General features: G+C 41.8%; 1 protein-coding gene across 5 annotated transcripts in view; it reads right to left on the reverse strand.

Annotated features, from left to right (window-relative positions):
• The window catches only part of myo18ab (myosin XVIIIA b), a 112,184-nt gene extending 97,307 nt beyond the window's left edge, over positions 1 to 14,877 (reverse strand). For all 5 annotated transcript variants that reach the window (XM_053422339.1, XM_053422338.1, XM_053422337.1 and 2 more), the window contains exon 1: positions 13,851 to 14,877. In XM_053422339.1, coding sequence (XP_053278314.1) covers positions 13,851 to 14,867 — 1,017 coding nt within the window. In that variant the 5' untranslated portion in view covers positions 14,868 to 14,877. The remainder of the gene's footprint in view (positions 1 to 13,850) is intronic.
• Between the last annotated feature and the right edge of the window lie 3,979 nt (positions 14,878 to 18,856).

Below are 18,856 nucleotides of genomic sequence, written 5' to 3' on the forward strand. Positions count from 1 at the left end.
TCATGTGTTGCGATCACATTTTATCATTTAATTCTAACTGGGCTGCAGAGAACAGCTGGTTTTCTAGGAAATGCACGGACAGAGCACTTATGTCACGATTAAAATGATGTGACATCCTCAGTGCAGCAACACTGAGATCTGTACAGGAATGAAGGGTGTTGGCACTCATTAATGTCCAGGACAGTTATGTGAATTTAACAATGTACATCTGTTTATTCAGTCGTGTACATGTCAGAGCAACAGCGGTCAGTCAACTTGGGGGAAGGTTTGATTAGAAAATTCCTCACAACTGTGAAGACCCTCCAAGGGGTCACAATAGTAATCTGAGGGGGACGGGGGTCATATTAGGAAAACATTTTCAGATTCTCCTCTCAACTTAGAGCTGAACAATGTAACAATCAGTAGTTTTGAGCGGAAAAATCACTTTTTGGTTGAACTTATCCCAAGACGTACAGCCTGTAATATGGTGTTGTAATGAAGTTCAAAGTATGCAACTGTTTTGAACAATTACATACTTTTTTATTCAAAAAGAAAACATAAGTTCTATGAGGACAATTGTAGGTGCTCAAGATTGTAGACCTGTTCACATTTGAAGATAAATCCCACATGAAGTTATTCAATAAGGCGACAGAGAGGCGACATATATGTTCCTACAGCATTTAGAGCAACACGATAAGAACAATGACGGCGACAGAAGATGTGATCTTACAACATGCTCCAGACTGAACATCTATCAGCCTGACTGCAGTACTCCCTGTGGAGTGCTTGGGTAGAACAAATCATGGACGATGCTTTCGACACGACTGCGAAGAATGTGGCTTCTCTGACCCCACATGCCAGGCCAAAGGGCGAGGCAGATTGAACAGTGACGGGTTCAAAAACCAAACAATGATAATGAGATCTCTAGTCATCGACTTAAACCCCTCAAGAGAGTGGCTGAAAGTATGTGTAACAGGATTGACTGTATTGGTGATTAATGCATGACAGTAGCCAACCGGGTACAGTTTCTTAAAGCCAGGAACTTTAGATAAGGTATGCTTCTGGTGTGAGTAAAAAGTCAGACCATCATCCAGTACTTCAGTGGATACTTACACGCTTTCAAACCATTATTTAGCTTTAATGACACTGGAGTGTTCTACTTTCCTTTGCTGCTGTTCAATCACTTCAGAGATGTGTTTGAATGGGGAAATATTTTTTCACAATAACAGGCCCAGGGGGAGCTTTCTCAAGGCTGAGAAAGGAGCTCTGATTATGTCAGTTTGGCTGACAAAAGACGCTATTGAAGTGTGTAGTAAAAGGGCTAGGTTCCACTTGACTCATACTTGGGGTAAAAAAAACAGCATGTCTTGGCATCCCTTGTTAGTTCCAGTCTAAAACCTAATTGTTGGAGTAGAAATATATGAGCTGAAAATGTAACCCTCTTCTACTTTGAAAGGATGTTTTTTAACGTTCCAAACTCTCCAACCTCAAATTCTATCCTTTAACCATCTTAGGGCCATCAGATTTTATAGAATAATACATGACTTAGCCTTAATTGTACTAACTTGTAGCCAAACATTTGGACAGCTGTGGACATTACCGGTGTCCGCTTAGAGGAGTGAATGGGCAATTATAACGCAGAGGTCAAACAGACTAACAATTGGGGCGTGTACAGACAATTTAACAGTCTCTCCTAAAGCCTAGCTGATGATGATTTATATAGCTTGGACTCTAGCAGACCCTTGCATACTCAGACATGCAAAAACACTAGCTTAAATAACTATGCTAACATGTTGGTGTTTAGTAGGTGATTTTGTGTTATGTTCACCACTTAGTTTTATGTGTATAGCTGTGTCCGATACCATTATGTAGTGCTGTCCAGATGTTTGGTGAAAAATGTCACACCCTATATAGTGCACATTGTTCCCGACCACACATCGTGAAAAAGTAGTATGTGCGACCAATGGTCAATCACCGAGCAATATATATCATCATACATTGCGCTCACATGAGACACGAGAGGAGAGGGCAGCAGGAACAGCTCGACCTGTCGTACTGGACCAGATTAGTGGACTGACGAACAGACATACCATCTATCAATACAATGCCGACAGTCCCACTTCTACTGTGGCTTCAACTGTCCTAAAGCAAAAGTAAAACATACTGTAAAGGTTACACCATGCAAGAACATACTGTGCACTGTTCAGTGCTTTGTAGACAGAGTAAACAACAGTGTGACGTTTAAAATATGGGATACTAGGGTTTGTGTTGGTCCAGTTATAATACCCATGATGAAAAAAATTTGCATTTCAAGTTGTGAGTGATTGAACATTTACTGCGTTCTTACACTTGAACTCATTCAGGAATGTATTTTGCAATGACGGTTAATTAATTCATCTTTTAATTATTCCAAAGCCATGGGTTAAAGTTATGCACACACCCACACACAGCAGTGATGCGATACTGTTTTAAACAAAGAGCCTAGTGCGCATTCTGTTCTCTCTAGCTGTCAGAAGCCCCAGGGCTTAGGTCAGCTGGGTTGATAGTAGATAAAACTCTGAGCCATTCACTGTCCTGTTTGACAAAATGGACACTGAAAAGTCGATATGCCAAGTGGTGCTGGACATGTGCTGGAGTGTGGCCTTCAAGCAGAGTGCATACTGTGCAACTGTGCTGAGTAAGTGATTGTGTAAGGCTGGGACATTACCTGCCTGTAAATTTAGAGCTTTGATTCATTTAAGGGGAATTTAAACAAAAGAACCAACCTGCAGAGAGATCAAAGCAGTTCATTGGGTTGGGACTTAACTAGCTTGCTAGCCAACTTAAACTCTTCACCCTACTGTGAGTGTACAGTTGGTCTAAAATATCAAGAGATTTGCTGTTATGCTTATGGCTTGCACATGTAACAAAATGATGACTAGAGGAATTATCAAACTAGCACTTTTTTTACCCTTGAGGGATTTAGCAAAATAACAGTTCTTGAATGTTAAGTATTGTCTATTATAGTGTACAACAGCAGGCATGGTTCTGACTGACAAATTCCATTCGGAGTCGTGCATTTTCTATTAAGAAACAGGCAACCGTGTGGCCATGATAAAAATATGATGGAGATAAACTGTGTCTCTCTTACACATCAACCCCTCTGTCATAGTCGGACTGGACATTGCAGGCAGACAGACCTTGTCATAAAATCGCACATCCCCACAACAGCCATGCAGTCGCTGTGTGTACTGTGTGTATGTTCAGTGGACCATGATACAAATTAAACCTTATAAACAGGCCTGTCTACTTAAGCCCTCAGCACAGAGGACAGCTTGTTTACTGGTTTTCTATTCAAAAATAGCAACATGTCCACATGATGCTGGGTCAAGATTCTTATTGTCAGTTAACAGTAAAACTGTTAATGATGAACATACCAACTGATGAGTAATTAAATCACACAATGTTATACGTCCACATTACCAGAAAAATAAACTTGACTTATAAAAGAGACATCATCTGCTCTTGGCAGAATATCTGAGTCTCCAAACGTCTGGCATCAAAGTGCTGGGCTTTCCTGCACCACGCCACTGGGTTTACCAACAGAGTCCCATATGTCAAACCTGATCAAAACCAGAATAAGACTCAGAAGTGGATTAGTTGGAGAATGACGACTTTCCAATGGCCACCCCTCCCTCCTTAAGTGTAGACTGAATGCACATGCTCCTCCACTGCAATTTCCTCCTCAATTCAGCTCCGGGCGTAAACAGTGACAACTTCATCCCTAAAGTTCAGAGGGGAGGAGTGCACATGGTAGTTCCTGTATCCTCTACACTGCTTGGTTGTGGAGTGGTCATGCAGAAAGAGTTTGGCATATCCTGGACACAGCAAATGGAAGAACTTCACAACATAGATGCACTGGTCTGGGTTGCTGTACTAAGAGCTTATTTCTAGCATAAACAATGTTTGTTAAAGGGTCAGCTGCTCTCCTGCCTTCCATCATCAGTATTTAATGTGAGAAACTGCACCCACCGAAACCGCCACTGATCTACTCCCTGCTTTATTTGTATTTGTGATGTTTGCAGGCTCACAGTAGGCCTGCAATTATCACAGAGGAAAGAGTAACTGCCAGTGTCCCAAAGGAATTCCATAAAGTCAAAGAAGGCATGCCATATGGTATCAGTTTCAGTAAACCAAGCAGTAACAGAGTTTTCTTTAAGTGCCAATATGTGAAAATGCTTGTCTTTCCAAAGATACGTTTAACAACTGACTCTGGCCCTGTCCACACTAATGCAGATATTTTTCTAAACAAACGTCTTCCTCTGCATAACCTTTGTGTATAGATGTGTACGTGTAGGATGGAGCGTTTGGGAAATTCAATCATGGCTTACTTTACCCATGCCCTTTTTATTGAGGATGCACCGGAAACAATAAGTATGACGGCTATATAATGGTTTCTCTGCATTTTGTCAGCACTGCTGGGTCTTGCAGCTAAATGTTACATTATTGTACCACATTAACTCCATTCCCAGGGGTCTGCCTATCCCAATGTTCCTAGGACCACAGTGTTCTTCTGGTATTTGGCAGATAATTGATGTAGATTGATGTAGAAACCTACAGACAATTTTGAGTTTTAGGAGTTGTTTTTTGTGTTTTTGTTTGGATGGAGATTTTTTGGGAAATTATGGCCATGTGGACAGAGTTAAAAAACAAAGAAAAAAACATATTTAAAGTCGTGTAGACAAGGTCTGTATGACTTGGAAAGACATGATCTGACAAATTCACTTTCCTCAGAATGAGTTTTAATTGATCGTGCTGCATATAAGACAAGAACAAAGAACAGTCAGGTACTATGGAAACAGCCAGGTGCTTCTATTGAGGCAGCGCATTTTAACTGTACTGCTAAGTCATTGTGCTCTGTGTGGAAGGGGAGGGTTTGCTGACAAAGCAGTTTTCAGTCAGCAGTAGCCGCCAGCACAGAGAGTCTGAAAAAAGCTGTGGCATCTAAGCAAGACAGAGAAACGGTCACTGTGCCATTGCAAAACTGGCATCTAGATCTCAGCCACTTGGTTACATATTCTGAAAGGGAAAAAGGGGTATCTGGGTTTATGAGGAATATACTTCAAGTTTAAGAAAATGGGAAAAATCATTAGGAAATCTGACTTTTCCCTCCAAAAACCTACCAATTCCAATGCTTTAGGTATTTGCCTGTACTAGGGATGGGCGTTTGATTAAATTGTCCTCGTCGATCGTCGGGAGAGTTAATGACGAATTTTCGATTAATCATTAATATTTTCAAGTTAAAAAATTCACTATTTATAAGCTACATTAAAATGCAGTGGGGAAAAAAAGCGTGTTTCCTCATTGAGATCTTTATTACAAGATGAACGAAATATGCGCTGCCGTAATCTTAAGCGGCGGCAGCGCATGTTGCACAACTGACCCTCGTGTTTTTTTCCTCCAAAATAAAATAATAATAATATAAAAAAACATAATGTTAAACAACAACTACAAATATATAATACTTAGGTCTGACAGGTTTTGCCAACTGTAACTCAAAACTATCAAACAAGGTACCGAGTCGAGAAAGCTTCATAAAAATTACCAGTAACTCACATACAACTTCAGCACCAGCCTACGGATTTGTGTTGAGAAAGATGAGCATGTTAACATGCTCTGGGGTCAGACGCGAACGCAGCCTGGTGACCGTCAGTCCAGCCACCGGAAAACCCGCTCTGAGGGGACTGACGTCCCCGTGATACACAGGTAGCTCCGTGCTAACTTGGCTAGCCTGGCCGCGGCTCCGGTGTTTGCGCTCCCCTCGTCCGTGTCTGACAACGCAGGCTCCTCGTCTCCCCCAGTCTCTGGGATAGCTTCGCAGTATTGGCAGTGAACCAAGTCCTTTTTTAACTCAAAATGGTCCCACGCTACACTTCGCCGTGACCTCTTCATGTTTACTTTGGAAATGGAACTACACGGTAACTCGCAGCCAGTCGCAGGTAACTGAGTAGGACTGTGGCGTTTTCTTAAAACACTGCCCCCAGTGGTCAAATGTGTAATTAGCGAATTTCTCGATGAAAAATTTATTTCATCGACGAAATTCTTAATGATCGATTAATTGATCATTAAGAATTTCGTCGATGAAATAAATCGACACACAACTCGCCTCCTTCACTTTAGAGCTGTTTGAGAGTGAGAGCCAGTCAACTGGGCCGCTGAATGCTTTGGGGGAAGGACTGAATTGCGCATCGTTTCAACTCGATTATAGTAGTTTGGAGATCGTTTGACCCCATAATCGTAATCACGGTTAAATTTCGATGAATCGAGCAGCCCTAGTGTAGAAGCACTACAAAAGTGGAATTTTCATAATATGTCCCCTTTAAAGTCACTATAACATTTTAAAGCTATGTGTTTAAGAACATCTCCTAAGGAAAGATGCATTTTTCATAACTTGTCTCTTACTACTCATCAGAAGAAGCAAAGGCTCTGTTAAACCAAGTGCCTCTCCTTCTTCATTTAACCATAACCCCCCAGAACCAGTTAATACCTGTCACTGGAAGGCATGAGAATTAGCTTCCAGTAAGAGGGCCAGCTCTTTCTAATTCACTGTAACATGTGGTAGAAAACCGTGATCTAGCTACTTTGTTCTATGCAGTTGTATGGGTGTAAGTCAGCAGTGAAAAACTAGCAAAGAGGATTAAGAGCCTATCAGTGTAGGGTTAACCTTCTTGTTTGGTAAATCAGTGGCAGCACATGCACATAATCCTTTGACAGGCACAGTAGAGTGACGGGTCACGAATTAGTCCGACACAATGTCTCACCAATAATACGGATTAATTAGTGAATAGTCATCCACTTATCTTCACATCTAATGAAGATGTAATCACAATGTGCTTTGCTACGAATCCCAGTGTTTTCCTTGGATTTATTTTTGCAGCAGGGGTGGGCCGACCAGCCCCAACGGATTGTGATCCAGTCAACTTTTTTCACTGTGCAAAATTGATGATATCCTTCTTTCAGTCTATCCAAAGCTCATGACTATAGGTGATGATTGGTAGGTAGAAAGATAAGAAAATTGAAAGCTTTGACTTTGGGCTCGGCTCCTACTCTCACCACAACAGTCTGTTATGATGCCCACATTACTGCTGATACTGCAATAATCTGCCTGTCAAACACTTATCCAACACTACATTTTGAACTAATTGGTTGACAATATGCAGACGTACTCAAACTCCGTCACTAAAGGCAGTAACTCAGCCACAAGCTGAAGGGAGCATCCTCCCCTTTCCTCCAAAGGGAACATAATGCTTCATGGATATTGTTAAATGTTTAAATATCATTTCAGATTTTGTGTGGCTGTGTGAAAGAGATTAAAGTGAGATATTTTTAGAAATTTGCACTGAGTTTCATGAAGCTTTCTTACTAACTTAGGAACTTGTTTCTGCATAGATGTAATTCCAACTATCTATTGTGTGTTGTGCGTGTGTCACCAGTGACATGTCACTCATTTTTTACAACTCGTCATGCAGCATTCTTGTCTCTTGCCTCGTCCCGACGTAACTGCTCTATGAACTCTCACACACTAAGGGTTACAGGAAGCACTGAGGAATGAGAGGAGCCTAAAAGCTTCTGTTCGGTTCAGCCGCAACCCACCAGCATTAAAACCACTACTTCTCATTTATAATGCAAATATGCTAAACCAAAACAAAGGCAAGACACACTGATTCATTCTGTAGTAGTATTCTACTGTAAACCGAATCATGAATATCACAGTTCATGATTCAACACATTTCTGGCCAGATTGCGCAGAAAAGTATGTTTTTATCGAAGTATGTGGTTATGTAAATAATCATGGCATACAGAAATAGCTCGCTCAGCCTGATGCCCAGGGAATGTGAATAAAGACAAAGAATCCAGAGGTTATATCACTGAAATCACAACCACTACATAAGAGATTATGCAGGAACACGATGTGGTTTCACCAACAGATAAAGAAATGGTATGCTCTTTTCACAAGTGTGGCTATTTCCATAAAGTATAGTGTGAGTAGTGAGGGGGTTTGCTGACAAGAAATTCTGCTGGAATGATTGTACGGACTACTGCTGTTTATGATTATGGCCATCACATGCAAACACCCATGCATGTATTCATGTGAAGTTTGAAAAATAAAATATTTATTGAGTGTTTAGACCATTGATTCAGTACTGTGTAGAAGCCGTCTTTGAAGCAGTTAAAGTGTGTAGTATATAATCTACAAACTTTGCACAAATGATTTACTGCAGTAGAAGCCTTTCATCCTGACAAATCCTCTCAAGGTCCATTGGATTGTCTGTGAAATCTCTGTGAACGTCATCTTTAGGTCTCTCCGGAGATGTTCTATGGGGTTAAAGTCTGGGCTTAGGCTGAACTACTCAACAGACTTGTCTTGAAGCCCCTCCAGGGTTTACTTGGTGGTTTGCTTCAGGTGATTGTCAATCCAAAAGGTTAAACATCGCCCTTCCAGCCGTGTGAACTCGAGAAAAGGTTTTCTTCAAGGACCTCTCTGTATTTGATAGGATTTATTCTTACTTTTTTAACCAGTCTCCCTGCCACAATTAAAAAAAAAGCCCACAATGCATGATGGAACTTGCCACCAGCATGGGTCACGGTAGGGATTGTGTTAGCCAGCAGATGAGCGTTGCTATGTGTTCACCAAACATAACTGAGTTCATTTTTTTCATCAGACCAGATTATCTTTTTTCCTATTGTTCTAAAAGACCTATATTTGATCCATTTAAAATTCAATCTACAACAGGAGATCAAGATTCAAGAGTGTTAATACTTTAAGGCCATTGTATAGGAACCAACATCTTCTTAGAAAACAAAGCTTTATCAACCATATTCACATACATCAAGTTCTCTCTCCCTCTCCACTAGCCCACAGCCTCAGAACTTCATTCCTCTTCCTCCATAAGAGAATCCCAGGAGGAGAGGGTCAGGAAGTGGTCTATTTGTTCCAAAGCAGATTCCACAAATACCAAAGTGAGACCTAAAGGGAGAGGCCTACTTCCCGCTGTTCCCAGTCAGCCTGTTAAGACAAGTGAAGATGGCTTATTACTATTTTAACCTTTCTCTCACACTCTTGCCTCTATAATTTCCCTCCAAGGCTCTTCATTCTAGATTCAAGTGTCAGAGAGTTTAAAGATATACTAAAGTTTACGAATCAAGCAGATTTACAAGCTTATAAGTTTGCTTAACCATTTGCACACCATTTAACATCTCAGTAAGCAGAGTTGTTCGGAGAGTGGTTGGTAAAATAGATACAATATCATATAAAGCTGTGGCCCACAAGGAGCTTCAGATATGCATACAGTACATAATCCAACTTATAATGGAATTCCCATCCTATTACATCTAAATTCACCATTTCCATGGGCTTGAATGTATTGTGTCCATACTACCCTCACCATTGCATTCACCCAGCTGGGCCTTCCATTGAATATCCAGGTATACCACTGACACACAGACACATAGTTAGATGTCTGAGGAAATTGTTTCTGTATAGGAAGTAACGGACGTCTAAACAAAAAAGGAAGCAAGATGAAATTGCCTCTTGAGTTGGTCAAAATAACGATAATTACTCTGTACATTACCAGGTACTATTGAAGGTACACCGGTGTGGATAGACGAGTATCTTTCCTATTTTGATTCAACTTCATGTTCTTTCATTTTGAGAGCATAATTTCTTAATTTCCTGTTCAGATTTTCCTTCAAAACCCTGCTCTCTATCTCAGGTCATCGCTGATCACGTGCAAGTTTGCTCAATACTGTTGGTCTGCACTCAGATACTGTTGCTGCACAAATGTGCAGGGTTGTAGACTTTGTCCTTCTCCTTGCACATAGGCTACTTCTGGGCACTCTTCAAATTTCTTATCTTGGATCTATAGACTCTCTCTGACTGTTTCCAATGCTTGCGTAGGTGATAAAAGAGGTTAATGATGATTAATGTGTTGTGGGAGCCATTCTGCAGGATACTTTACAAATTAAAAAATTTCTGACTGTGGTCATTTCGGGACAATGCTACTCTTCCATTTGGGAGAGCATGCAGGCCTTGGAAGATGGTCTATTTTTTGTGACTGGGCAGTGAACGTGTGGCAGGGATAGAGGGCTGTCATAAAGCAGAGGTATGCCTGCTGAACATGCACAGCTTAAGCATTAAGACTGTTATGACGACTTCTGCAGAGGTGGGTTAAAACTTTAAGGATGCTTTTATGGTTAACCAATAGATGCGGTGGAATTTCTGATGGTGAGTCCATCTAAGACTGACTGGTCAATATGTGTGAGAGACAGAGCGCAAAACACTGGAATAACACTGCAAACAGCTCTACGATGATGCAACAGTGCAAAACACTGAGAAATCTACATGATTGACTATGGTAAGCTGCCACAGTCTATGTAATCAATGAAAGACACTATATATTATGAATTTCTACAAGGACACCAGTAATTATCACCTTAAAGAGACACAAGGTCTATTAGATTCTTCTCATATTAAAGTACTCCTATCAGTTCACTCAGTAAATACTCAGATTAATCGACACAAACTAAATGTTAAGAAATTGTCCAGATCAGTGAAATGAGTTGACTTAACTTCAGAACTGGCCTTAAATCAACATGAGCAAGTGATTGTCTTATTTGTTTGTACAGGGTGAACATGTCTCTTGCTTTCCTAACACTTCTCAACTGTGCTGTTTTTAGAACATCCTGCCCTGTATTGGTCATCGCTACAAGAGTGGCTGCATCCTGTCTGTCTGCCTCAAAATCTTGATTGAATCTTAATGTGTTATTCTTGTTTGTCTGGAGGACGCGACGCACCAGCTTCAGATGGCCTGACACAATGCTAAATCATTTCAACTGCTTCAGTTTGCTGGGAACAGCCATAACACTGCTCTGTCAAAGACAATTCCAGTATATGTTGTTTTATTAAAACGCGTGGGGTACAATGACACCATCCTCACAAAGTAAGAGCTTTAATATGGGTTTTAGCTCTGACATATAGTGATGGTCATTTTTGGTATTTTCTTGAAAAATCTAATATTTAATAATCAAGAAATTATCAGCTCTTTATTGCATCATAAAAATCATTAGCTGTACCCCATGATTGGAATGAGCTACTTCATAAATCATCATTTTGAATGTCACAGCAATAACTCTCAACAGAATGATTCATCCATCAGGCTGATAGCCTTTACGGAAAGGGTCTCATTGTCTCATTGAATCTAGATCAAGTAGCACATGATAACCGATGTTTGTCAGATACTGAAATGTTTAAGCAACATTTTGGAAAAACATAATTTGCAGAGAATGTAGAGAAGCTTGTGTTGGACAGAATAATGGCCTTTCTGTAGGCTCGCCTTTATTTGAACCAGCAGTCAAGCTGGTGACATCTGTTAAAGTGGACAAACAGACACAGACAGGCCTGCTGTTTAACACACACACAAATCAAGTGCAGAGAGAGGCTCATGATGTTTAAGTATGGGAGTTGTGTGCGTGTGGTCAAGGTATTACACACGGGTGAACCGTAAATCTGTTCGCACACATTATGTGGGCTGACCTTCCTTGTGGGGACAAAATGGAAGCTCCCATAATGCTAATTATTCCATTTTAGGGGGTAGGAAGTGAAGTAAGTAAGTAGAAGTTATGGATAATTGAATTTCATGCTGGGTCTCAATTTGTGTAATTCTATACTCACACATGCTACTTTAATTGTATAAGGAAGGACAAAGTACCCTATGTTGCACTCAAAACAGTCAAAGTAGAGTTTAAAAGATGGACACTTATCAGCCTCAGTGGTAACCATCGTGACTACGCAGTGGAAGGGGAGGGACCACTAGCGTTTTTCAAACAATGTAAGAATAAGTCACCATCAGTACAAATGATGTGTCCTCCTTGCTCTGCATTGATGGCATAATAAAAAATGTTGATTTCTACTGAATCCACGTTCATTTGAGAAAAATAATCCTGTGGAAATCCACGCACTACGCCAGTGAGTTTATCTTGTACACTGTGTATACTACATGTGCGTGTACTCACAGACTGTCTGATTTGAGAAACAGCATTAGTCTCCAGGAAGTGAATGCAAATAAATGTAATGTCTAAATGCAAGCGTGTTTGCTTGTGCCCTATACACATAAACAATGCTCTGGTTAACACTTCCTGTTCCCTCAATGGAAATCAGAAGAGCAGCTTGTCACATGAGACAAATAGAGTGGGAGTTTTCCAACAAACAGCCACTGTGGAGCATGAGCTTCTACAGCCGTTTGCTGCTTCTGTCTCACGTCAGGAAAAGGACAACATGGGCTACATAGTCACTCCCTGCCTCCCAGAGCAGATGAATTCAATTGTGGTGGAAAGGGAGGAGGGGGGTTTAGAGCTCCTCTCAGTCCAACTGTGTCACAAGGACCCTTGAACCAAAGCCAATGGAGGACACAAAGAAAGCCCTCTGACGCTGCCAAACAGGCCATGATCAAGACATTGAGCCTACTGGAGGACACTAAGCTACTCCTAATGCAGGACATCTGCAAACTAACTATAGAGAGATTTTTTCACAGTAAAGGCCTACGCTTTTAATCCACAGTAGCTCATAAAATAATAGCAACTTGACAGAATGAAAGCAGCTTGTTGTGCTGATAGAGTGCAGACCTGCTAGATGCAAATCAGTTCACTACTTTATTTGTCTGCCAGATGTTAAACATAATTTGTGTTGAGCCAAAACACTTAAAAGAAGTTAAATGTAGAATTAACAATACAAGTATGATATCTTATCCACATGATGTGGCTAAACATGCTTTATGGATAGAAGTTGCTGGATTATACACAATCCATGAATTCATCCATTCATCATCTCCTCCCACTCATATCCTACAGACAGAGGCTCGTACATACTGAAAATATCTTACCACCGGATCACCTGCATAACCTTACTGTCTTTATACTGGGGCAGGAAATCCACTTAGAGCATCCCCGGCAGAGGCCAGAACCTAGGACTTTCCTGCTGTGAGGTAACAATGATGCTACTTCCTGTATCTATATCCATTTTTATCGAGCTTGAAAGCCAACTCCTCTGTAAGCCACTGGCTGATAAAAAAAACACTAGATAAACCCAAATATTATAAGTGCACAGAAATAAATATGTAAATTCTTTCAATTTCCACATGAAATAAATCGCAATGGAAAAAAGAATGAAAAAAAATTGGTTCAAAAGAAAATACAACAAAGTACAATGGAAACTGAAACAGAAAATGAACACTGTTTGAAAGAGACAGGGCTTTTTAGTGTAAAAGAAAATGTGTGTGGGTGATTCACAGCAGTGCACTATTGTTGATCACAGCAAAAAATAGAAGAAAAGGATACTGAGCCCTGTATCAGCGTCCTAAAATAAGCTCCAAAATCTCACTCTTACACCAGCAGGCACCATGAACTCCCACATCATGATCAGACATAATATAGGTATATTAGAGATATAGAAAACAGTGTAAAACATTAGTAAAAAAAAAACTTTAAGAATAGAAAAGATTAGTCTTAAAAAAAGCACAATTTAACATATGTTAACATATGCCAAGAGTCAAGGCAAGACTCCAAACTCATTGAAGTAACCATGGTATCCATCAAGCATCACCTCCCACACCATGATCCAACGCTTACAAATGATTCCCCAGTAATAGCTCATCAGTAGAGCAGGACCACAAAACTGAGAATAGGGGAAACTGTAGTTCATCTGCTGCAGTCAATGTGCCTGTCAGGAAAGAAACTCTCACACTGGGATCTTTAAAAATGCAAGAAAACACTGGAAGATCCTGACAACCGAGATGGGAAAACCGTGTAACACTGTAGTAAGTGGACAAGATGCTTACATGTCTGGCCTCCCTGCGAAGCCCCTCGGTGTTCCTCAACCAGCAGCGGCTCAGCTCACTCAGCTCCAGGATTGGCTGCACCTTCAGCCTCACCGTGTCCCCGGACTGACGGATCATCTCCACTATCTCGTCCCGGCTCTTGCTCTCCACGTTCTTTCCATTTATCTCCACCAGCCTGTCCCCAGGCACCAACCCAAGAGCCAGATCCTTAGTGCCGGCACCAGGCTCTGCAAAATGGACAACACGCCTGTAGACTCCTCCATCAAGGCTGCGGTCCAGCATAGTAGTGCGACGCAGAGAAAATCCAAAGTCGCCTGTGTTGCGGCGTTGGAGCTCCAGCTCACGTGTTTCTGGCGCACTGGGTGCGATCACAGCCGGCAGCTGCAGCTGTGCAGGGAAGGTCTTGTCGACCACCTCAGGGATGCTCACTTTTTTGGTGACTGGTGCTTCTGGCTGCTGCTTGAGGCTGTGCTTGCGGAGCATGCTGAAAACTTTGCTCTCCACATGCGGAGATGGGGCAGCAGAGTTCTGGCCCGAAGGGGTGGAGCTCTCTGAAGGGCTCTCCTCTTTGCTCCTCTGGGAAAAGGAGAAGCGCTTCATCATTTGACCCACCTGCGAGGAGTTTTGCCTGGCAAGTGAACCGAAGTGAGCGACACGCTCGTGTACTGAGCCGCGGTGTCCGTCCTGTCCTCCACCCTCACCCTTCAGGTCATCAGTGGAGCTGGCAGCGCTGAGCTGGTCATCCAGAACCATGCTGCTTCGGTTGCTCAGGCCATCCGATTCAATGTCAGTGAGGGTGAGCTCATGGCTGCTGGCCACTTTGATGGGAATGGGGTTGGAGATCTCCAGTTTGTTCTTGGACTCACGCTTAGCCTCCCTCTTCAGGTTGAAGAAACCACGCCTCATGCTCATCTCTTCCAGGCTGCGCAGCTCTGCTGGAGACATCCTCTCCTTTTTATCTTTCTTCTCCTTCCTACTCCCTTCCCTCTCCTTATCCTTTTTCATTAGATTAAACATCGTGAAAAAAAAAAAAAAAATCAAACGCTGCGTTTCCGTCTAGCGTGGCTCTATTTCCCACAGAGCTGGAGGTCCAATTCACCAGGCAGGTGGTTTGGTTGTGACCAACAGGGACAAATCCCCTGTGGAAAGAGACAAGGAGAGAAAACTGGGTCAAACTAGTTATGATGACCACTCAAAGCACTTTACAGTTAGGTTTTGCCATTCACACACACATTCATACAGTGCATCTATGTGCAGCACTGTCTCCATCACTCATACACTACCAGTACAGCCATTAGGGTCAATTTACGGCTCAGTATCTTGCCCAAGGACACTTCGGCACTGGGAATGACATTGTTTGGTTTATTTAATAACATTAACATTTTAATCAGTTACTAATTACTCAGCTTGAACAGTCAGATATTTTCTAAAGGCTGTATTCTTGTTTTCCTTGTTCTTAGTTGTTTGGATCTTGAAACCCTGACAAGCAACAGTTTGTTACTTTAATAAAACCATCGGAGACACTGGGCATGTTTCTCTCCCATGAGGAACACGCTGTGCTCCCAGCCATATCATTCAGCTGTAATGAGTGTTTAATTTGTGCCTGTCGTGAGTCTGAGCTGCTCACTCGGACAGACACAGAAAAGAAAGGTGCTTTACTTTATAAAACAATAACATCAACACAGATCATGAGAACAGAGTGAAACATGTTGTTTGAGCATCTTTGCACCACTGCACTACTGCCCTCTGGTCCCAATTCCATCATATCCGCAGAGTAACTAAATGGTTTTTCTCCACCCTTACCAATCTTGTTCCCCGTTGCACAACTGTCTTGTACAGTTTAACTCTATTTGCACATAGGAGTTGTGTGTATTTTGCTAGTGTCTTGTCGCCAATGGTTAATCGTATGTATATCTGTGTAAGTACACCAAGTACGTGTACACACACATGGCAAATAAACCTGACTCTGATCCGGTAGATGAAACAAAACGACTGTGTTGACTCAGTTATCCATGTAGGTTTACAGAAATCAGGTGCTGGCCGGGGGAGAGTGTACAAAACAAGTCGAATCATCATGAAGTTTCCTAGAAGCCCGGCTCCAGTCTGCAGGGCCGTGGTGACAGCACAGCTTTGTGTCAACACGAGCCCCCTCTCTGCCCACAACCCCAGCGAGGACACGTTGAAACAGCCTCCACGCAGCTCCTGGAAGCTCCTGGAAGCTCTTTGAAGCTCCTGGAAGCTCCTGGAAGCTCCTCACAGGTTAAACCGACACTAACACCTGGCAGCACCGGTCCAGACGCAGCAGCCCCGCATTCAGCCTCCAGTCAGGGGACAAAAAGCATGACAGGGCTGGAGGGTGTAGCTGGTCGGCTACGTTAGCTAGCCGATCTACTGTTTGCTGTGTGTGGGGGAGACGCGACCTACCGCCCAGAACTAATATTTACCTTTTTATCCCGCTGCTAGTGGAAGAAACAAGCTCCACAAGCACACGCCGGCGTCAGCCGAGAGGTTTTCTGTGGAACTTCCCAGTGAGCAGCAGTGCAGCTAGCTAACTAGCCTAATTGGCTCCAGTCACAGCCTCAGTGCCTTGCCCTCATTCTTTTTGGGGGAACAAACCCTGGAAGGCGTCAGGTATCCAGAGAAAAACCAGCCCGTGTGTCCCGTCTGTCCCAGGCCTCCTCTCTCCAGACAGAACGTGTCCTGTGGCTCTACAGCAGGAGGACAACACTCACTGTTCTGCGGGACAGCAAATGGAGCACCGCTGGTTAATGGGCGCAGCTCTGGGAACAGAAGCCGCAGACTGGATCAGAGCTGCTGCTCCACGTCCTGCAGCAGAGGCCGCTCAACCGGCGACCCCTGCTGGACACACCGCGGAGGTACAGCCTGCCCGCCGCGTCACCGCTATGAGGGTGACCTAGGGGCAACTGTGTGTGTGTGCGGATGTCTATCTATAGTTAGGAGGGCCAATTGTGGTTCAATACCATGATTGTGAGGACATTTTGGCTGGTCCTCACAAAATAAATAGTTTTTTTGAGGGTTAAGACGTTTTAGAGTTAGGATTAGAATTAGGTCAGCGTAAGAGTTAGGGTTAGTTGTGATGGTTAAGGTTAGTGTAAGGGGCTAGGGAATGCATTATGTGAAGTTACCCTCACAACTATAGAGAGGTGTGTGTGTGTGTGTGTGTGTGTGTGTGTGTGTGTGTGTGTGTGTGTGTGTGTGTGTGTGTGTGTGTGTGTGTGTGTGTGTGTGTGTGTGTGCTGGTACAGTCAGTTTCTATAGGCGGTATTCTTTTCTTAATAAAAAATATTCAACAATAAAATACAATACAAATCTGACAGGAAGAGGTAGGTTAATATATATACATAAACACATACATATTAGTTATTCATGATAATAGGACAGACTAACCATACCAAATTAGTTGTTTTTTGTCTCTGTTATCTCTGACTACATAGAAGATTTGTAGCATAAAATCCGTTAACCTTGAATTCCATTTAGTCATCTTTTTTCTTGTAATTGTATTCATATGAATTGCTTATGTTTGTTTGTCTTCAGTAATAAATCGCAATTTATACATGGCCCAGTCTTTGTCTCGCTGTCAATGGGCATCAGAATGTTGTATTTAGGGCCGAGCTCTGACAGGCACTGACAGACGTGAGGCCCTATTGAAATTGTAGGGATTATTATTATTATTATTCAGGCAAATTGATTGAGAGATCAACGCTGCAGCCACAGCCTCTGACCTGACAATAGTGTCCACAGACAGCACCTGCTCGCCACCTTTCGATGACACCAGTGAGGAACTCTCCAAAGGGTCTGACCTGAGGATCAACCCCAGAGATAGCTCGGTCTGGTTGTCCATCGGAGATGATGACACCAGTGAGGAAAACTCCTGGAGTTCTGACGAGGCCTCAGACGTCACCGCTGCATCCAGAGCTTCCTCGGGCTGAAAGTAAAAGCTGCTGAGAAGATTTCGAAAATTCTTCTCATGCCTCATATGCTGCTGCTGTCCGAAAATTACTGTGTAATATTTTATATATATAAAACAGTTAATAATATGAGCACTAATCTGTCACATGCAGGGAGCATGAACAGAGAGTTCTGATGTTTGCAATGTACATAAACTAATATGTATGTGGAGAAATTAAATGTTTTTGCACTTTTTTGAGATTAATAAATCCTTGGAAAGGCAAGTTATGCTTTTGTTTAATTTGAAAAAAGGTTTTATTTTAGAACAGTTACACTAACGGTATATCTAGCTTTGTTTTACAATTTTTAAATGCTTAATCTGTGTGAACTGGGTAACATTATTCACATTTGTGGTCAAACATCTAGAACAAGGCAAGGCAGTGTTAATGACGTATAGAAGCTTATTTTTTTCAGACAGCAATAATCCTAACAGGTGGTGAAGAATACTTTTACAGTGTATATTTGAGATGGATATATATAGAACAGGATTTTCTTTTGCCATAAAATCGTAATTTGTACATTTTACAGAAAATGTAATTGCAGTATTTAGATGTTGTTTTTACTATAAAGTCTTGTTGTAACTGTTCCTCTAGGGGGCATTGAAAACTGTTGTTTATTTATCAGTGCTCCAGAGAAGCGTTCAGCATCCCAGTAAGTTACAAATCTTCAAGGTGTAGAAATTGAGGTGCCTTTTGCCTTACCTATCTTAATTCTACTCTAAAAAGCAAATGTTGCCGTTTTGAGGCAGCCATTTCTTTCTTGTTTGCTGATAAACTTAGTCAATAGCAAAGGAACTTGTTAAACTTTAACCTCTTTAGAGAAAATGTATCTCATATTGAAAAGTAAACTGCTTTCCTTCAGTTGCGGTACATTTGCAGGCTTCATAAGTCGACAGACAGATATATACATATTTCTTATACTGTTGTTAAAGTGTAAAATATTGGTATTTGCTGATTGTGTCTATATCCTTTTAAAAATCTACTTAACTAGTCGTTGATTTACCTTTTATCATGTTACAGGAGGAAAGACAAATTATC

Source organism: Pleuronectes platessa, chromosome 5 (genome assembly GCF_947347685.1).
Source record: "Pleuronectes platessa chromosome 5, fPlePla1.1, whole genome shotgun sequence".
In the NCBI taxonomy this organism is placed as follows: domain Eukaryota; kingdom Metazoa; phylum Chordata; class Actinopteri; order Pleuronectiformes; family Pleuronectidae; genus Pleuronectes; species Pleuronectes platessa.